The sequence below is a fragment of the Hyperolius riggenbachi genome, chromosome 5 (assembly GCF_040937935.1).
Source record: "Hyperolius riggenbachi isolate aHypRig1 chromosome 5, aHypRig1.pri, whole genome shotgun sequence".
NCBI lineage: Eukaryota > Metazoa > Chordata > Amphibia > Anura > Hyperoliidae > Hyperolius > Hyperolius riggenbachi.
The window spans coordinates 443,226,307-443,247,130 of record NC_090650.1 but is presented as its reverse complement, the minus strand read 5'-3'; the positions used below and the strand labels follow the sequence as shown (position 1 = coordinate 443,247,130).

The following is a 20,824-nucleotide window of genomic DNA, read 5'->3' as shown; positions in this document are numbered from 1 at the left end:
TTCAGCGACAGTGATATCCACTGCATATGGTATTCGCTGTCCCCATCTCAAGGCTTGTTCTCTATCCTGGAATTCCTCTGGGTTTCCGGATAATTTGGACCACAGAACATTATTAACCAGATCAACCTGTATGGCAAATCGGTGAATAATGTCGTTTCCTAAGTACATTTGGTACTGTGGTTCCTTTAACACACTGAAGACATGTTTTGTAGATTTGTTTCCTAGAGACACAGATAAAATGCATTTTGCAATCACATTATGACTCTGGTTATCGTTATCCAGATCGTGGATCCATTCCTGTGTGGAAATAAATTTGATTACCTGAGGGTCTGTAACCTGCTTCAGCAGTCCTAGGCTTATGTAGCTGGCCTCAGATTTAAGGTCCAACTTGGCATATTTTACCCGAGCAATATTATTTACCTGCACGGGAACCAGCACAGTATCATTGATTTTCTTGATTTCAACCAATGCCTGTGTATGCTTGGTTATGCCTGCCACTTCCTGGTTTCCCCCTTTAAAGGAAATAGTTAACACATCCTCTTCAAGGACTATCTTTTCAATCTTCTCCTTTCGGATATTTATGATGTGAAAAGCAGTGTTAGCATTTTCCTCGGGTTTACCGTTTTTCAGGATCGTGACTTCTGGTATCTGACTGTTCCGGAAATGGATTTCAACAGAGTTAGGCCTTTCCTCAATCGTATGGCAGCTGCGTTGCGACTGTGCATTGCTGGAGCGCTCAAAATCAATTGGAGTATTGACTTGAGCCCATATTGCTTCATTTATGAAGTCAATTATGGAATTTAGTCGTTTGAGTAAATCGATTCCAATGATCAATCTATCATATGGAAGATCAACAATCAAAGTTGGATGTTTAATGACCTTTTTACCGATCTTATATGTCAGCCAGGATGTGCCTTTTACTTGTAAACTATTACCACCAACGCTTATTAGCGCACCGTCAAAGGCTTTTAATCTTGGCTTCCTTTGTGATGAATCCAAGATCTGCTGGTAATAGTTAAAAGACAGAATAGTAACCTGGGAACCGGTATCCAGTAAACCTGGGATCGGTCCGATACATCCATCTTGTAGATGGGTATCGATAAAATACCGGCCATCTACCTGTTCAAGATTGCAAAGAAAATTGGAATGTTTTTCCATTTGTTGCTTCAGAGAATGATCTCTCTGTAGCGTCAGGGTATTAGGAACTTGTTCCTCCTGATTCTGCCTGCAAGGCATTTGGGTTCCCATGGATTCTACCAATGGGACAATCTGAACAGAGGGTACTTCACGCTCTGGCTCAAATGACATAATATCACCCATTTGTGGTGAAATATCAAGAACATTAGACTTCCCTTCCTCGACCTGGGGTAGGTCGGTACATTGCACATCATTTTCATTACTCGTATTTAGTATTGCCATATCCATTTCCGTATAGTGATTTGTCTCGGTTTCCTTTAATTGGCAGAGCTGGGCCCTGCCTCCCCAGCTAAAAAATCCTCATGCTGTCTTCCTGCAGATCCCTGAGCCAACTTACCCATCATGTCACTCAATTTGTTCACTTGATCAACAAGCTGATCAAACCTATTAGGTCGGCGAGGGTTCTGGTTCCTGGGATCATATCTGTTCCCTGCGGGTGATCCACTCCTAGGTGAGTTAGGTGGTGATCTACCCCTAGGTGAATTAGGTGGGTGCTGTCTCCTTTCCCACTGCTGCCTGGGTCGGTTATCCCATTGTCTATATCTTTGGGGTCGTCTGTACCCCTGGGGTTCTCTATATCCCTGGTAACCTCTGTACCTTTGACTACCCTGGTTTCCTTGGTAACCCTGGTATCCTTGATACCTGCGATTGAACCGAGGACGGTAGACCTGGTTCTCAGAACCTGAGCTATCCCTATCTGACCCTTTAGGATTTTGTGGTCTGTTTTGATTAGGGTTTTGTTGCTGTCTTTGGCCCTGCTGGATAGGTACTTTTGCAGGAGGTATTTTCTTCTGTTGGGATTCAAGGTTTAGGTTCGCTTTCACTTTGGTTTCATCTACTCTGCGTTCTGGGTACTTTTTGTTGTTTCTTACATTGGAACTCCCACCGATATTGAACAGCAGGGTTGCTGAGGTAACCATTTTCTCTAGGGAGTTTCCGAAGTCTAACTCATTGGCCATGCTTAACTTTATTTGGGTAGGCAATGCATCATAATATGCCTGTTTAAAATCAAGAGACTCCCAGTTAGGATTCCGATATGCCAAACTGTAAGAGTTTTTTAGCACAGAAAGGAATTCTCGGGGGCTCTGATCGGGTCGACAAGTAAGTCGATACACATCTCGTTTTGCTTCTGAGATAGTGCGATACGGCCCAAACTCCAGCTTCACTTCGTGTGAAACTGCTTGCCATCTAATGATACCTCGCTCCTTAAATGAGGTGAAATGGTGGCGGTATCTGTCATCAAAAACCCATGGGAGAAATCTGATTTTGTCTGCTTCAGACAGATTTAAAGAGTCCATAGTGGATTCATACAACTCCATGTGGGATGCTATTTGCGCTGAACCCTTTTTAGTGAACTTTGGCACAGCGGTGTTTAAGAATTTTATGATGCTGGCCGAGCTCTGTTTTTCTTGGGGGTACTGATTATTTCCCCTATTTGACTCCCCCCTATACGTACCTTTCCCCCTTCTTGGGATAGGGCTGGATTCTCGCTTTCTCTCATCAGCCTCCAATTCATCTGAATCAATATCAGCAAGGGAGTCGTGACCTTTATGGGAATCATCATGCCTAGGGGCCCTCATTTGCATATCTCTCTCTGGAGAGGAATCCAAATGTTGATCTTTAGGGACCCTTGTACTGTCATCGATTATGGTATTCATAGTCTTACATACCGTCTCCATACGATCCAACATGCCTTGCCATTTTAGGTCATATGGAGTGAGTATTGGCGGGCAAGGGCTGGATGATCTATCGAGTCTACCTGCCTGTTGGATTTTGAAGTACTGCTGTTGTAGTTCTTCAAAATCCTGTTTAAGTCTGCGATGCGCTTCACGATTCCGTTCGGCGTCTCTTTCCAGACTTTTGATCGCTACCTCCCTGTCTGAAATATTAATCATTAATTGGTCTCTATCAGCCCTTATAATTTGAAGATCTGATTCCACATCCCGTAACTGGGAGTTCAATGATTGGACGTCTCCCTCTGTTCCTTGCAATTGGGATCTCAACTGTACAATCTCTTTTTTTCTAGACTGTGCAAGGATATCTACCTCTAATAACCCATATAGAACAGAGGGTAGGGCGCCTAACAACCTCTTCTTCAGTTCGGAATCCGAGGTTATTGTGGTCATACATGAAAGATAATGATCCACCAGACCCTTAGATTGAAATATATGATCAGCTTCCTGTTTTATACTTTTCCTCATTCCGCTTATCCATTCATCTACTTCCTCATTATATTTCAGTTGTATAAATATAAATTCCACAATTTTTCGGAACGTCTGTTCCAAATGCAGTTCTGAATCACTACCTGTAGCACTCATGATTCAATAGCCAATGCAATAAAACCAGCTCAATAAAACGTTTTTACACTGTTTAAACCAGTAATGGAAAGTAAACGGATCTCGCTGGGGCCTCCAATTTTATGTCGGGCGTTTTGTCAATGTTTGTATAACTTGTTTAAAAATAAATATAAAATCAAAAATGTAAATGTAACGCTCCTGGGAAAATAGGAGGAGCTAAAATACAAACATGCGCCTAACTGTGTGAGCTTGTTTTCCGAGGTTTTACAGTACTGGTTTAAACATGCAAATAAATGTGGACCAATTTATAAAAATATCAATTTAATATCGAATAAATATTACAATATCAAAACAATATAATATTGCACTTTTGATATAAAACAAAACTCATAAGGTCATTCTTATAATAAGCAATGAGCTGGATAATAATTTCAGTAAAACATCAAAATGTTATTATACTTATTCACCAATACAAAAGGCTTAAACCATTTAGCAGTCAACTCAAATACAGTGCAGAGTTATGACTCATCAAATATGGCCGTCGGCCCTGTTACTCAATTTACCACAGGGTCTCTGGAGACAAAATGGATGAATTGAACGACAACAAGATGGCTGTTATCAAAATCAAAATGGCTGCTATCAAAAACAAAATGGTGGCTATCAAAAACAAAATGGTGGCTATCAAAAACAAAATGGTGGCTATCAAAAATCAAAATTGCGCAGTCCAAAATCAAAAATGCGCTATCCAAAATAAACTGGCTGATGTCAGCTATACCATTCAATATAACAAATTTAGGATGACTCAGTGGATCTGACGACTGGGCGTTGCCCCACAATCGCTATGCAATCAACTATAAATGACAGGAATTTTCCCACTGTCTATACTTTAACCTCCGCTGGCCTGTGATACTACACAGAGCAAGCGGGTAAAATACATATAATTTTGGAATAAGATATCTATTGAGTCGTCCTAAATTTGGCTAGGTGTGGCTTGCACATGCTGCGGCAAAGTATCAAAATATCTAGAGGAGGTAGCTTGAAAGGTCTAGCTTTTATCCAAAAAGAAAAATAAGTTATGGATTTCACAGTCAGCGATTCTTGAACGATTGATTGTGTCAATCTAAAGAAAAATATACCCACTGAATGGGTTTTATCAAATATGCGGAATGAGTAATTCCTGTGCACTGGAAGAACGCACTCCCTTTGGCTATAAATGACTATAAACTTAAGAAAGACAATCGTCAATAAATCAAAAGTTCAGATATTCGTGCTGTGATAAGCCATATGACTAAAAAAGAAAAATCAGAACTGGTTTCAAATATAGTCACCAAGATGGCCTCTGGGCGTGTTCCTTTTAGGCGTGGTTGCGTTCAGATGGCATGAATCCTCTATGTCCTGGTCTGCTCAGATCTCTTGATGGTCTGATCCTTTTCATTGAATGACCCCTCTCATCTTATTCCCCTCACTACCTATGGTCCTGCCCAGGAGATTAAATCTTCTAGCCTATCACTGGGCAGTGGGAGTGACCAAAGGGAGCTTTCTGTGACTAATCTTTAACCCAAGTGTAATACTGGCTTTCACCCTTTGTAGGTGCTGTTGGCTAACTAATCACAGACTTACTGGGATATTTGGCAAACTAAAAACAAAAATCATGTTTTATTATAACCCAACAGTGAATAAATCAATGTTATAATTCCTCTATGGATAGCTGACCTTGCTGGAATCACTGGTTATTATTTATTATACAGTGGCCTTTTCTACCATATTTAAAATAGATTGGATTTGATCCAAAAATCATTGGCATGCTTAAAACCACCATGGATCTCTCATTATAACACATTGTGCTGTCTGCAGAGTTTTATATCTCTAACATCATTGTTTAACATACAACACTGGTAAACATATAGCATTTCTATATCATTCTGGATATATTCATTCAAATAATCTTTATATTAATACATATACAATGCCATAACCTTTTTTATATTCATTCTTAATTGTTATGCAATGATGCATACATGTGCTGTCTGTTTTCTTAACCTAGATGGGGAATTGTAATATAACTTTATGCTTTTTAATATGAACTATTGCTGACAGCACAGTCAATATATTTCCCAGCTTTGTTTTTGTGTCTGAACCTTGGAAACACATACATTGTGCAAGGAAAACAACCCCCATCCAAGGCTTCTATGCATTAAATACAGCCAGGTCTGAGCCATTGTTTACAAAAACTGGTTCATTTACCGACAAAAGCTAGTTAAGGCTTGGTCTGTCTCTTTCATTGTTCTAAGACTCCTCTTGTTTGCTGTCTTGTCAAGTGTTTTGGCCATGCAAGATAACTGTGTTACCTATTGCAAATAGCACATCAGCTGGCTGCCTGTTATTCCCAACTAATCTTTCTAGAGGGACACATACTGTGCAATTCAGTATTACTTGGCAGTATTATATCGCCATATGAAAATATGCTCTGCCTTTCTCAATGATCAATGTATATATTAACCTACAATCACCATACATTAAAAAGTCTTTGTCTCCTGTACCTTAAGGGAAGGAAATTATTAGGTTTATTTGTATTCGCTCATATGCAGTTCAGTTTATCGGAAAAACGATATTCCGCCATATGGAAATCTCGACAATCCGCCCGGCGTGAGTCCCCCGGTCTCCGCTGTCTTCTTCTCCGCTCTGGGCTCCAGCTTCACTGTACTTCCTGTCCGGGGAAGTTTAAACAGTAGAGGGCGCTCTACTGTTTAAACGTCCTGCCAGGACAGGAAGAAGTGAAGCCTGTCGGACTCACAGAAGGAGCAACGGTGACAGCGGGGACTCGCGCCGGCCGGTATTGCCTCTAGCGTCGGTCGTCGGGCATATCGAACGCCACTATCGACTCACTCCCGATCCGCCGGCGATCGAGCAAAATCTTCTGCACGGACAGATCGACGGGAATCCATGGGAACGATCATTTTCGGACGGAAATCGATCGGTCAGCGTTTGCGCAACGATTTCACAGCCAATTTGATCACAGTGATCGAATTGGCTGTATATCGGTGGGAAAATCGGTAAGTGTATGGACCCCTTTAGAGCTTTCCTCTGTATTTATATTGCACTGACATCTCCTGCAGCACTTTACAGAGTACATAGTCATGTCGCTGACTGTCCTCAGAGGAGCTCACACTCTAATCCTACCATAGTCAGAGTCTTATTATTATTATTTTAGTATTCATATAGTGCCGACATCTTCCGCAGTGCTGTACAGAGTATATATAGTCTTGTCACTAACTGTCCCTCAAAGGAGCTCACAATCTAATCCCTACCATAATCATATGCCTATATTGTGTAGTGTATGTATTGTAGTCTAGGGCCAATTTAGGGGGAAGCCAATTAAATTATCTGTATGTTATTTGGAGCGTGGGAGGAAACCAGAGTGCCTGGAGGAAACCCACACAGACACACGGAGAACATACAAACTCCTTGCAGATGTTGACCTGGCTGGGATTCAAACCGGGAACCCAGCGATGCAAGGCGAGAGCGCTAACCACTACGCCACCGTATCCTACCATATTATTATGTATTTATGTAGCACATTACAGAGTACATAATCATGTCACTGACTGTCCTCAGAGGAGCTCACACTCTACTCCTACCATAGTCATAGTCTAATGTCCTACCATATTATTATTATGTATTTATATAGCACTGACATATTCTGCAGCACATTACAGAGTACATAGTCATGTCACTGACAGTCCTCAGAGGAGCTCACAGTCTAATCCTACCATAGTCATAGTCTAATGTCCTACCATATTATTATTATGTATCTATATAGCACTGACATCTCCTGCAGCACATTACAGAGTACATAGTCATGTCACTGACTGTCCTCAGAGGAGCTCACAATCTACTCCTACCATAGTCATAGTCTAATGTCCTACCATATTATTATTATGTATTTATATAGCACTGACATCCTCTGCAGCACATTACAGAGTACATAGTCATGTCACTGACTGTCCTCAGAGGAGCTCACACTCTAATCCTACCATAGTCATAGTCTAATGTCCTACCATATTATTATTATGTATTATATAGCACTGACATCTTCTGCAGCACATTACAGAGTACATAGTCATGTCACTGACTGTCCTCAGAGGAGCTCACACTCTACTCCTACCATAGTCATAGTCTAATGTCCTACCATATTATTATTATGTATTTATATAGCACTGACATCTTCTGCAGCACATTACAGAGTACATAGCCATGTCACTGACTGTCCTCAGAGGAGCTCACACTCTAATCCTACCATAGTCAGTGTAATATCCTACCATATTATTATTATGTATTTATATAGCACTGACATCTTCTGCAGCACATTACAGAGTACATAGTCATGTCACTGACTGTCCTCAGAGGAGCTCACACTCTAATCCCTATCGTAGTCATGTGTCTGTGTGTATTGTGTAGTGTATGTATCATAGTCTAGGGCCAATTTAGGGGGAAGCCAATTATCTTTGTTTTGGGGATTTTAAATAAAAGAGGAAAAAATAATCTCTTGGAAGAAAGCTTGAGTTGAATGGGGGCCAGTGTCTGTACTTGTAGGATTGTTCTCTAGCGCTGGTTTGCATGCTGGTAATGCTGATTACGTTTGCCAGCCCTGCATTCTTTATCGTTCCTAACGAGGGAACAGTGCGACCTGTTCTATCATTAGTCTGTCAGCGCTGGGCCGTAGATCCTGGCTTGCAGAGCTGACGATCTAACTGACAGACAGGGATTTGTTTAGTCATCGTTTGCCCTGGAGGAGGGTGCAGAGGTACAGAGTGATCTCGGGATCTCTCCTCAGATGTAGAGGTGACAATATATTCATCATACATTCTCATTAATTGTAATATTTATTCAACGATTAGATCTTTCTGCACCAGAAGGTTCTGTGACGGTGGAAGAGGGGAGGGGATTCCTCAGTAAATAGTCATAGTACATAATAATAATATGGGAGGACATTAGACTATGACTAAGGTAGGATTAGATTGTGAGCTCCTCTGAGGACAGTCAGTGACATGACTATGTACTCTGTAATGTGCTGCAGGAGATGTCAGTGCTATATAAATACATAATAATAATATGGTAGGACATTAGACTATGCCTATGGTAGGATTAGATTGTGAGCTCCTCTGAGGACAGTCAGTGACATGACTATGTACTCTGTAATGTGCTGCAGAAGATGGCAGTGCTATATAAATACATAATAATATGGTAGGACATTAGACTATGACTATGGTAGGATTAGATTGTGAGATCCTCTGAGGACAGTCAGTGACATGACTATGTACTCTGCAAAGTGCTGCAGGAGATGTCAGTGCTATATAAATACATAATAATAATATGGTAGGACATTAGACTATGCCTATGGTAGGATTAGATTGTGAGCTCCTCTGAGGACAGTCAGTGACATGACTATGTACTCTGTGATGTGCTGCAGAAGATGTCAGTGCTATATAAATACATAATAATAATATGGTAGGACATTAGACTATGACTAAGGTAGGATTAGATTGTGAGCTCCTCTGAGGACAGTCAGTGACATGACTATGTACTCTGTAATGTGCTGCAGGAGATGTCAGTGCTATATAAATACATAATAATAATATGGTAGGACATTAGACTATGACTATGGTAGGATTAGATTGTGAGCTCCTCTGGGGACAGTCAGTGACATGACTATGTACTCTGTAATGTGCTGCAGAAGATGTCAGTGCTATATAAATACATAATAATAATAATAATAATAATAATATGGTAGGACATTACACTATGACTATGGTAGGATTAGAGTGTGAGCTCCTCTGAGGACAGTCAGTGACATGACTATGTACTCTGTAATGTGCTGCAGGAGATGTCAGTGCTATATAAATACATACTAATAATATGGTAGGACATTAGACTATGACTATGGTAGGATTAGAGTGTGAGCTCCTCTGAGGACAGTCAGTGACACGACTATGTACGCTGTAATGTGCTGCAGAAGGTGTCAGTGCTGTATAAATACATAATAATAATAATAATAATAATATGGTAGGACATTAGATTATGACTATGGTAGGATTAGATTGTGAGCTTCTCTGAGGACAGTCAGTGACATGACTATGTACTCTGTAATGCGCTGCAGAAGATGTCAGTGCTATATAAATACATAATAATATGGTAGGACATTACACTATGACTATGGTAGGATTAGATTGTGAGCTCCTCTGAGGACAGTCAGTGACATGACTATGTACCCTGTAATGTGCTGCAGAAGATGTCAGTGCTATATAAATACACAATAATAATATGGTAGGACATTAGACTAGGACTATGGTAGGATTAGAGTGTGAGCTCCTCTGAGGACAGTCAGTGACATGACTATGTACTCTGTAAAGTGCGAGAGACAGGAGTCCCCAGCGCCATACATGCGTCCTAGCGGCGTGCGAGAGACAGGAGTCCCCCTCGGCGGCGCGCACGAGACAGGTTAAACGTCGGCGCAGGATAGATGTCCCTTGTAGGATAATTACAGAAGCCACTGCCTGGTGTTGGCTGAGTGAGTTTAGAAGGAGTGGGATCTCAATCTTCCCACTAATAGGCCTGTGACAGAGAGCGGCCGGCCGCAGCCCAGTCCTGCTTCTGGCGGCATTGTCATTAAGCACCAGGTAGCAGAGAACAGCCCTCAGAAAGCCCGAGGAATACGCAGCTTTGACAGCAGCGATTAGTCATCGGCGGGCCACCCAGACTTGTCACCCGGCAATCCGGATGGCTGCTTAAAGTGACTTATTGCCCCTGTCTTGGGCTCGCCATTGTGATTTGATAATCGGTAAATGTTTGTCAGAGATGAATTCCTTCCCTGATTCTGAGTTGTGTTCAGGGAGAAAATGAAACGCTCGCGCGCAGACAAGCGCCACTCCGAGATTGAGTGACGCGGGGTGCAAAATAAGCAAGAAGTGCGCAGAAGAGTGGCGGGAAACTGTCAACATTCTCTACGCAAGTCCTCCGCTATCGCTGGGGAACTACAAGTCCCAGGAGTGTTATAGAAGGAGCGGTCATAGGTTACACTCTGCCCCCCTCTCCACCTGAAATGAGAGATATATGGAGGCTGCCATGTTTATTTCCTGTTAAACAATGCAGATTGCCTGGCAGCCCTGCTAATCTTTCATGCATCAGTAGTGTCTGAATCGCACACCTGAAACAAGCATGCAGCTAATTCAGTCACACTTCAGTCAGATAAAAACAAGGAACACCAAGAGCCCCAATAGTGTAATATGTACTGGTAAATGGTTATTAAATATTAATACTCACAAACCAGGGTTACCATTAGGCAACCACTGTAAAGGCAGGTGGGGAGATTTTCCTGACCTAACTCAGGAATAAGAAGTCGCTCTCTGTAGATGAGAAAAAGGGGTTCAACCTCCACCCACCAACCCTCCACCAAGGGTGGGCTCCATATTATGCAGGAGAACAGAGGCGCCAAAAGGATAAAAGGAAGCTAAATGAGCTTAAAAACCAAATTCTTGGTAAATAGAGGCGGTAGTGGTGGACTTACCTCCTCCAAGTAGACACACAACGACTGTAGTAAACACAGTCAATATATTTTATTTATGAACTCCAAATATGCAACGCGTTTCGCAGGTTTGATCCCGCTTCATCAGGCAATAACAGCAGAGCATATGTGGTCAGTAGAAGAGCCAGGCACCTCTGAGGTGACAGTTGTCTTTCATGAATAAATACAAATGGCCTCAATTCACTAAGCAGTTTAGACTAGTCTACTGATGGTTTGGTGTAATGTCTTATGCTGGGATTACACGTTACGTTTTTTCGCGTTCGATTCTCTGCTCGCGATCTATTGGCCATTCGATTCTCTACTCAATTCTCTTATCTTCCACTCGTTTTTCTTATCTTTTTTTCCATTCACTTCTATGAGAAATCGAGCGGAAAAGAATTGAGCGGAACATCGGACATGTCGGAATTGTATCATCCAAGGCATCTCTCAGAACGATTCTTCGCAAAAAACGTAACGTGTAATCCCAGCATTAGACCTGGTCTAACATTCAGGGCCCTTTTCCACCAGCGCAAAACCGCAAACCGCTAGCGATTTTACAATCGCTACGGTTTGCTTTTTAACATAGGAATCGCGCTAGGTCATTTCCACTACCGCGATTCGCTTTTGTCGGGAACGCGAACGCGCGGCGGAGCGATAATTGCCGCGATTTTGCTATGCAGTGCATAGCATAGCAAAATCGCGGCCGCAAACGTCGGGGGAATCGCCGGTTTTGCGATTCAGCAATCGCTAGCGTTCAGCATGAACGCTAGCGATTGCAGGTGGAAAAGGGCCCTCAGTAATGACACAAGTCACAAAGGCAAATAAGAAGTAACCACGCCCACTTCCTCTGACAGAGATTAGACCAGCTGATTCCTGTCTGTAAAGTAATTCTGTGAGGTATTTTACATGTGAGGATGGATCCTTTTGAATGAATTATGCAGGAGTGTCATTGTAGGCAGAGGAGAGCTCATCAGAGGAGAAGGATGTCAGTCATAGCTACTCGTTTGTGAATTGCATCTTTTGATCATTTCCCCTGCTTTACCCACCTAATTACCAAATGGTTTAGACCAGGTCTAAAAACAGGTCTAAAGAATTTGGTAATAGTGAATTCCCCTTTGATGCAACTGACCAAACCATCTGTAGACTAAAAACCATCTGTAGACTAAAAACCATCTGTAGACTAAAAACCATCTGTAGACTAAAAACCATCTGTAGACTAGTCTAAATTGCTTAGTGAATTGAGGACATTGTATTTATTTATTTCCGGGTGAAAGAGTTCATATCCTGACTGACCTCAGGAAGTGAAAAAAATAGAATCGCTCTGCAAAAGCGCTTAGAAAATCGCTTTATAAAAAAATCGCAGCTCGCAGGTAAGTTGGGGGGGTGATTGTGCTAAAACAATCGCCCCCAAAAATCAAAACCCGTTGTCGTTAGTGATTTCGATTGTAGATGTGCGCAAAGCCTTAATGCATATGGCAGCCTCCATATCCTTCTCACTGGTTCCCTTTAGGGCCCATTCACACTTGCTGATCGAGAAACGCTAGCGCTTTTGCTAGCGGTTTGCTATGGCGATTTTGTGCAATTAACGGAAAAAAATTGCCATTCACACGTGCCGATATTTCCGCAATCGCGTTTAGCGCTTCTTTAGCACTGAAACGCGATCGCCGGGAAATCGCCTGAAAATGGTGCAAGCTACGCGTTTGCGTTTAGCGGTTTTTTGGGCGATTTGCAGCGATTAGCGCAAATCCCCCAAGTATGAACGGACCCATAGGATTTCATTACACTAGTGCTTTTAACAAGCGCTAGCATTTGAGCATTTTGCCGAAATCGCGGCAAAACGCTGAAGTGTGAATGCGCCCTTAAAATAGCATCTGATAGTTGGCCACACACTAGCAGATCATGGCCGATATCTTCTTTCAAAACGCCAGAATATTTTAAAGTAAACCTGGAGTGAAAAGTAACCGATGAGATAAACAATTGTATCTATCCACCTACTCCTAAAGCTGGCCACACACTGGTAGATTGCAGCAGTACAATTGATCTGCATCTGAAGTGACGTATGTCGTGGTGGTGGTGGGTGAGGGGGGTGCGGATAGTATAGCCTGCCCTCCAGTAACGATGCGTGAAACGCGGTGTGTGCCGAGATTTCCCCGGCCGGTTATGGAGAAGCGTGATTTATTACAGCCATAAACGAGCAGCATTTGTCTGGCGCTTGTTAGTGGGCTCTTCCTGTTGGCGAGTCCGGCGAGATCATCAGTCCCCGACAAGCGGAGGACGAGGCCCTGGAGAGCCATTCCTACAGCTTAGTTTGTGTTCCGGATAATGTGAGAATCCCGGCCTGGACTGGATACAAATCGCTGACAAGATGGCTGCAGGATCGCGTTATTCCTGGGGCTGCGCGATCCGTCAGCCGCCACATCCTTATTATCTGTCCTGGGAGCGCCAGCCTGTGTTACATGCTGGGCCTTGTAGTTCACACATTCAGCACAAGAGAGGCGTCGGCTACATTAAGAGACGCGCAATCAGATGCACTAAATGTGAGTTAATGCAAATCGCATACAACATGGACTTGGGCCAATCAAAAACAGCAGCATTTGTTTGGTTCAAGTCCTAGCTGTATAATGTTTGCATTATATTTGCATGCAGTCTGGAATAATTTGCATCTCATTAACCATCTGTGCTTGAATTTGCCTGTTGGAAACTGCTGTATATTATAGGAAACCGGAGATCAAGTGAAGAAAAGCAATTGTACTTAACCGGGGCTTCCTCCAGCATCCCCCCCCCCCCATCCTCCATATCCCTCTCACTACAGTTGTCCTTTAACGACACCAAGTCCTTTGAGTGATTAGCAATAGCCACTGTATGGGAATTGTACATAAGAGGAAATCGGACCCGAACTCAGAACTTACTCTCTGTTGTAAAAGATACAGCTGCATAATAACCTTTAAAGAAAATCTGTAACTTAAAAAAACCTCCCCTGGGAGGGGGGGGGGGACTCACCTCGGTGGAGGAAGCCTCCGGATCCTATCGAGGCTTCCCCCGTCCTCCTGTGTCCCACGGCGGCGGCGATGCAATTCTCCAAATGGTGGGGATGTAAATATATACCTTCCCGGCTCCAGCGCAGGCACAGTATCGGCTCTCCGCTCGGGGATAGGCGATCGCTGTCGGGCTGCTCTACTGCGCAGGCGTAAGTCTCCTGCACCTGTGTAGTAGAGCGGCCCTAATGGAGATCGGCTATTTCTGAGCGGAGAGACGATACTCCGCCCCCACTGGAGCCAGAAAAGGTAAATATTGCGCAGCCTGACAAATTGTTGGTTCTGCGTTCCGGGGGCTGCAGCGAGACCACCGTGGGACGGAGGAGGACGGGGGAAGCCTCGATAGGATCCAGAGGCTTTCCCTTCCCGAGGCGAGTACCCCCCAGGGGAGGTTTTATTTTGTTTCTTTAAAGAAAAAAACATTTCTCTGTTACGGCTGATTTAAATCCTACAATAAATCTGCAGTTTGTTTACTTCCTGCATTAATGGAATCCGACCTATTGTTAACATCTTGTGCTTTCAAATGAGCTCATATGCCTTGGCGGTCAGGTGACAAAGGGGAGAGATCAAATTACAGCTTGGGATTCGTTACGGATGAGGGGGAATTAGACGGGCTAAACACTCTGAATACACACAGGGTGCATTTATCTATGTTCTCCTTCTGTCCTGTGCAAGAGTTCAGGTCCTCTTTAAGCTTGGAGCCATCTCACGCATTCCACAGGCAGAAATGATGACACCAGCCCCTAGGGGGAGGTATTGCGCTCATGCCGTGCCAGTCACATGACTTCGACTCCATACAACATGGCTCACTGGTTCAGCCATCCTCCGCTCATCGCTCCAACGTGACTCGCAACATGTCCAGGGTGTCCATGAGGGTAAACGATTGGGCCAAGGCACGTTCAGTCCTCCCCTGTCACATAAGGTGCTGGTTACTCCAATAGGTTTCGCCAGTCATGCCGGCTTTGTCGAGGCTTTTTGTGTGTCTGGAATTCTCTCTTAGTACGGACTATGTGCTTATTTTTTTAAGATGTTAACAAATTGTGACATCCTATATGGTAACTGCAGTTTGTTTTAGTCTTTTATTCATTTGAATAAGTAACCCTTTAGTCCCCATTTCATAGCATTTGAATAAGGTTTTTTTTTCAGGTTTAGGGTCCACCAAGGACTAACTTTACTAGTATGTGTATGCTTTACATTACAGTCCCCAGAACTGATCTTATTTTTACAGAAAAAATAGGCGTTTCTTCCTCTCATGATGTTTGCCAAGTAAACCAGCAGACCGAGCACTAAACCAATACTATGTATCACATGTCTGTTAGTGTTCTAGATTGAGGGCACTGCGCTTAGATGACACATTCACTTACCCTTTAAACGATTGGGCTTCTTCTGTGAAAACGATACTCACCTCCTTTCCTGGTATGATGCTGCTCCTGCAGTGCCTTCCTGTGTGCACTTTAGTTTTATACCGGCAGCTGTCTGTCGGCCTGCAGTGATGACACACCATAGAGACTGGGACTTATTTCCAGCCACCTTCCCATCAGAGTGGACGGAGGGGTGGTCAGAAATAGAGACCACATCCACGGGCTGTCAGCATAGGGTAGCATTGGGGTACGTGCTAGGGGCGTTACCTACAGGGAGGAGGTGAGTATTGGTTTCTGCTGTAATCTGCAGTTGGAAATGATGAACCCCATTCTCTGTGTGATATTATTTTTTCTTGTCTCCTGCAGGCACTTCTCGCTCACCCTCTGTGAAAAGCTCCGCCTCCAGTCGGGTGATTAATACTCGGTACAGGATAGTGAAGAGGGCTGTTTCTACTCCGCTGGTCTCCTCGCAGTTTTCCTCGTTCAGCCCGTACCTGAGCTGGAAGAACCGGTAAGTGCTGACGCCATCCTTGTATTCTGATGTAGCATTGGCTGTAAAGAGAATCTGTCTGCAAAGATGAGCCTTCCTTCCTGCTCTGGAGGCTGCATTGTACAACTCCTGGATGCTCTGCTAGGTCCTGGGTAAAGTTCTCCTGCAGAATTGGTCTCAGTGACATGTCTGGTCCCAGAGGTGAGGTATGCACAGGATTACTTCGCCTGTGAGGATCGGGACTCCGTGTCTCAGGTGACAGGAGTGGACAAACTTGTAGAAGAACACGGAGACCGGGAGCCCGATCTGGTGTGATATAGCCGGATAACTGGTAGCAAATAAGACAGATACGTGTTATACTCACAAGGGAGGGTTGCAGAAAGGCAACCACTGATCGAGCAGGTAGGGAAATCGCTGACCCCACTCGGCTTTGCTTCTGGTAACAAGATTGGTCGCAGCTATAAGGAAAAAACAATGGGTACTTCTGGACGTTGTCCAAAGGTGCACACCCCAAGATGGGGGTAGTGGTACTGCAAAGGTGGTTTTGGAGGCGCCCGTGGTTATACACTCTTGCTAGCATATAGCAATTATACACTAATTTTATAATAGATTATTACCTACCTAGATTATTTCCTAGAAGTAGTAATTCTCAGAGTCAAAGTAGTGATAAATACTTCTTCTGGCTTTTATAAAACACTTGACAACGCGTTTCACGGCCTGTGCCGCTTCCTCAGGTCAGTAACAGTGCCTCCGTGACACTCTGGTGCCCAGGACAGACCTTATTGTCATGAAGGCACTGTTACTGACCTGAGGAAGTGGCATGAAAGTTATTCTATCATCTGGTGGAAGACACCTTCTGGAGTCCTTAGAAAGCTTTGGAAGCACTTGCATACCGGAGTTTTGGTGAAGATGATCGGCTCTGTACTACGCAAGCGTGAGTGCGTTCTCACAGATGTACAGTACAGAGGCGGCCGTGCTCAGCACATGCGCAGTACAGAGGCGGCTGTGTTCAGCACATGCGCAGTACAGAGGCGGCTGTGTTTAGCACATGTGCAGTACAGAGGTATCCGTGTTTAGCACATGCGCAGTACAGAGGCGGCCGTGCTCAGCACATGCGCAGTACAGAGGCGGCCGTGCTCAGCACATGCGCAGTACAGAGGCGGCTGTGTTTAGCACATGTGCAGTACAGAGGTGTCCGTGTTTAGCACATGTGCAGTACAAAGGCGGCTGTGTTTAGCACATGCACAGTACAGAGGCGGCCGTGCTCAGCACATGCACAGTACAGAGGTGTCCATGTTTAGCACATGTGAAGTACAGAGGCGGCTGTGTTTAGCACATGCACAGTACAGAGGCGTCCGTGTTTAGCACATGTGCCGTACAGAGGCGGCTGTGTTTAGCACATGCACAGTACAGAGGCGTCCGTGTTTAGCACATGTGCCGTACAGAGGCGGCTGTGTTTAGCACATGCACAGTACAGAGGCGTCCGTGTTTAGCACATGTGCAGTACAGAGGCGGCTGTGTTTTGTACATGCACAGTACAGAGGCGTCCGTGTTTAGCACATGTGCAGTACAGAGGCGGCTGTGTTCAGCACATGCGCAGCACAGAGGCGGCCGTGCTCAGCACATGCGCAGTACAGAGGCGGCTGTGTTTAGCACATGTGCAGTACAGAGGTGTCCGTGTTTAGCACATGTGCAGTACAAAGGCGGCTGTGTTTAGCACATGCACAGTACAGAGGCGGCCGTGCTCAGCACATGCACAGTACAGAGGCGTCCATGTTTAGCACATGTGAAGTACAGAGGCGGCTGTGTTTAGCACATGCACAGTACAGAGGTATCCGTGTTTAGCACATGTGCCGTACAGAGGCGGCTGTGTTTAGCACATGCACAGTACAGAGGCGGCTGTACTCAGCACATGCACAGTACAGAGGCGGCTGTGCTCAGCACATGCACAGTACAGAGGCGGCCGTGTTTAGCACATGTGCAGTACAGAGGCGCCTGTGTTTAGCACATGCACAGTACAGAGCCGTCCGTGCTCAGCGCATGCACAGTACAGAGGCGTCCGTGTTTAGCACATGCACAATAGAGGCGTCCGTGTTTAGCACATGCACAGTACAGAGGCGTCCGTGTTTAGCACATGCACAATACAGAGGCGGCTGTACTCAGCACATGCACAGTACAGAGGCGGCTGTGCTCAGCACATGCACAGTACAGAGGCGGCCGTGCTCAGCACATGCACAGTACAGAGGCGGCCGTGCTCAGCACATGCACAGTACAGAGGCGGCCGTGCTCAGCACATGCACAGTACAGAGGCGGCCGTGCTCAGCACATGCGCAGTACAGAGGCGGCCGTGCTCAGCACATGCGCAGTACAGAGGCGGCCGTGCTCAGCACATGCACAGTACAGAGGCGGCCGTGCTCAGCACATGCACAGTACAGAGGCGGCCGTGCTCAGCACATGCACAGTACAGAGGCGGCCGTGCTCAGCACATGCACAGTACAGAGGCGGCCGTGCTCAGCACATGCGCAGTACAGAGGCGGCCGTGCTCAGCACATGCGCAGTACAGAGGCGGCCGTGCTCAGCACATGCGCGGTACAGAGGCTGCCGTGCTCAGCACATGCACGGTACAGAGGCGGCCGTGCTCAGCACATGCACGGTACAGAGGCGGCCGTGCTCAGCACATGCACAGTACAGAGGCGGCCGTGCTCTCAGCACATGCACAGTACAGAGGCGGCCGTGCTCAGCACATGCGCAGTACAGAGGCGCCCATGTTTAGCACATGCGCAGTACAGGAGCATCCATCTTCAGAAGTAATATGCTGACGCCTTATAAATACAATAAATAAATAAGTACTCAGGGACACAAGTGCCTCCAAGGCCTTCATGGGGACTCCAGAAGGTGTGGACTTTCACGGGGTGGGGGCTGGTTTGCAGTGGACCGAGGGCAGAGAGAGGACTGGGAAATCTCTATGGGATCCAGAGTCTCCCTCTACAGGTGAGTAACGTTTTTGCAGGGTGACTTCAGATTAGCTTTAAAAAGTAAAATCCTAAAGTACACCCCGTACAACACTACTGACTCCCCTCTGATTACAGTCACTTACAAAATAAGCTTGCAGATACCTTAGTATAGTTATGGATACTGCAAAGGCCACATCATTTGCAGCTGCACTGCGGTATCATATCATCAGGAATTTATGGTTCCAAAGAGGGACAGTTATGAGCTGCGCACACAGGAAGTGTGGCCATATTGACTTGTTCCTGCAACGTCTGCCGGAAAATGCCACGAAAACCGTCTTCATTCAACCTCGAACATTCTGTATGTGTTACCGTATGGGTTCTTGTACGTTGTTTCTTTCTGGAGTTCCTCTCTATTTCATGGATGCCCCGCGTGGCACAACTCTTCTGCCTCTTCCAGTAAGAATTCACACGAGCAGCTCCTGCACCCCGGAGGAGTCCTCACGCCTCACATATCATGTTTTTGGGGGACCCGCGTCTTGCAGATGGGTTTCCCGCCTCTTGCGTCCTGGGGGAGGGCTCGTTTCCAGGGCCGGGCCGAGGCATAGGCTGGAGAGGCTCCAGCCTCAGGGCGCAGTGTAGGAGGGGGCGCACAATTCATTCAGCTGTCATTCCTAATTGTGTATGAAGCAGATAGAAATAAGAAAAGGGGATACATAGCAGTGACTGGAAGCCAGATAACTAGATATTAAGGTGTTGGGGAGGTTGTGGGCCCTGTGGCCCTCTTATGCTTCGTACACACTTGCGATAACTATCGTTTACAAAGAACGATAGTTACCAGACGAACGATATTGGAAAGATTGGTATGCAACGATGGGTTTGCAGCGATCATCATACACATTTTAACTATAGTTCTCGGAGAAAAGAACGATCAGAAGGAAATGTTGCGTACATATTTATATAAAAAAAAAAAAAACCAATGACATGGAGTTAAAATAGATACAAATATATGATTGTTAACTTGAAAACAAAGTGTAATTGAAATGAGCAATGTAACAATCTTTACGGCCGCACTACACAGGAAGTACTGAAGCTGGGCAGAATTCCACGCAGGCGCATTGGCCCTTGTAACGATCGTTCTCGGCCGATGTCTGTACACACTATAGTTTTGTAAGGATTGTCGGTAGATACGATCCGTCAGGTTGGATATTTCCATCTTCCCGATGTCGTTCTTTTGTCGTTCGTGTTAATGATCGTTGGGTAAAGTTCTTTCCCTGATTGTCGGCGGAACGGTCATTAATGAGCTGTTTCAAACGACCATAGTCGCCAGTGTGTACGCAGCATTAGTCTAATAGCAATCAGTGTGTGACGGCTGGGGTGGGAGGGATGGAGGGGTCTCTTAGTGTAATAGCAATCAGTGTGTGACGGCTGGGGTGGGAGGGATGGAGTGGCCTCTTAGTGTAATAGCAATCAGTGTGTGACGGCTGGGGTGGGAGGGATGGAGGGGCGCACTTTGGTGTCTCAGCCTTGGGTGCTGGAGGACCTTGTCCCTGCTCTGCTCGTGTCTCCTGTTTTAAGGGGACACCATGTCTCACAGGTGAGTTTCCCCTCTCCTGTGTTCTGGAGGAAGTCTTGCATCTCGTGTTTTTGGGAGACCCCTTGTCTTGCAGACGGGTCTCCCTTGTCCTGCGTCCTGGGGGAGGCCTTGTCTCCTTTTTTTGGTGAACCCCTTGTCTTGTAGATGTGTTTCCTGTGTCCTGGGGGGGGGGGCCTTGTGTCTCCTGTTTTTGGTGAACCCCTTGTCTTGTAGATGTGTTTCCCGTCTCCTGCGTCCTGGGGGAGGCCTCCCATCTTGTGTTTTTGGTGAACCCCTTGTCTTGTAGATGTGTTTCCCGTCTCCTGCGTCCTGGGGGAGGCCTCCCATCTTGTGTT

At 45.2% G+C, this 20,824-nt stretch overlaps 1 protein-coding gene across 2 annotated transcripts in view; it reads left to right on the top strand.

The window, feature by feature from the left end:
- Positions 1–20,824, top strand: part of ZC3H3 (zinc finger CCCH-type containing 3) — a 367,048-nt gene that overhangs the window by 124,834 nt on the left and 221,390 nt on the right. For both annotated transcript variants that reach the window (XM_068238126.1, XM_068238125.1), the window contains exon 4: positions 15,818–15,962. In XM_068238126.1, the coding sequence (XP_068094227.1) occupies positions 15,818–15,962 (145 nt within the window). The remainder of the gene's footprint in view (positions 1–15,817; positions 15,963–20,824) is intronic.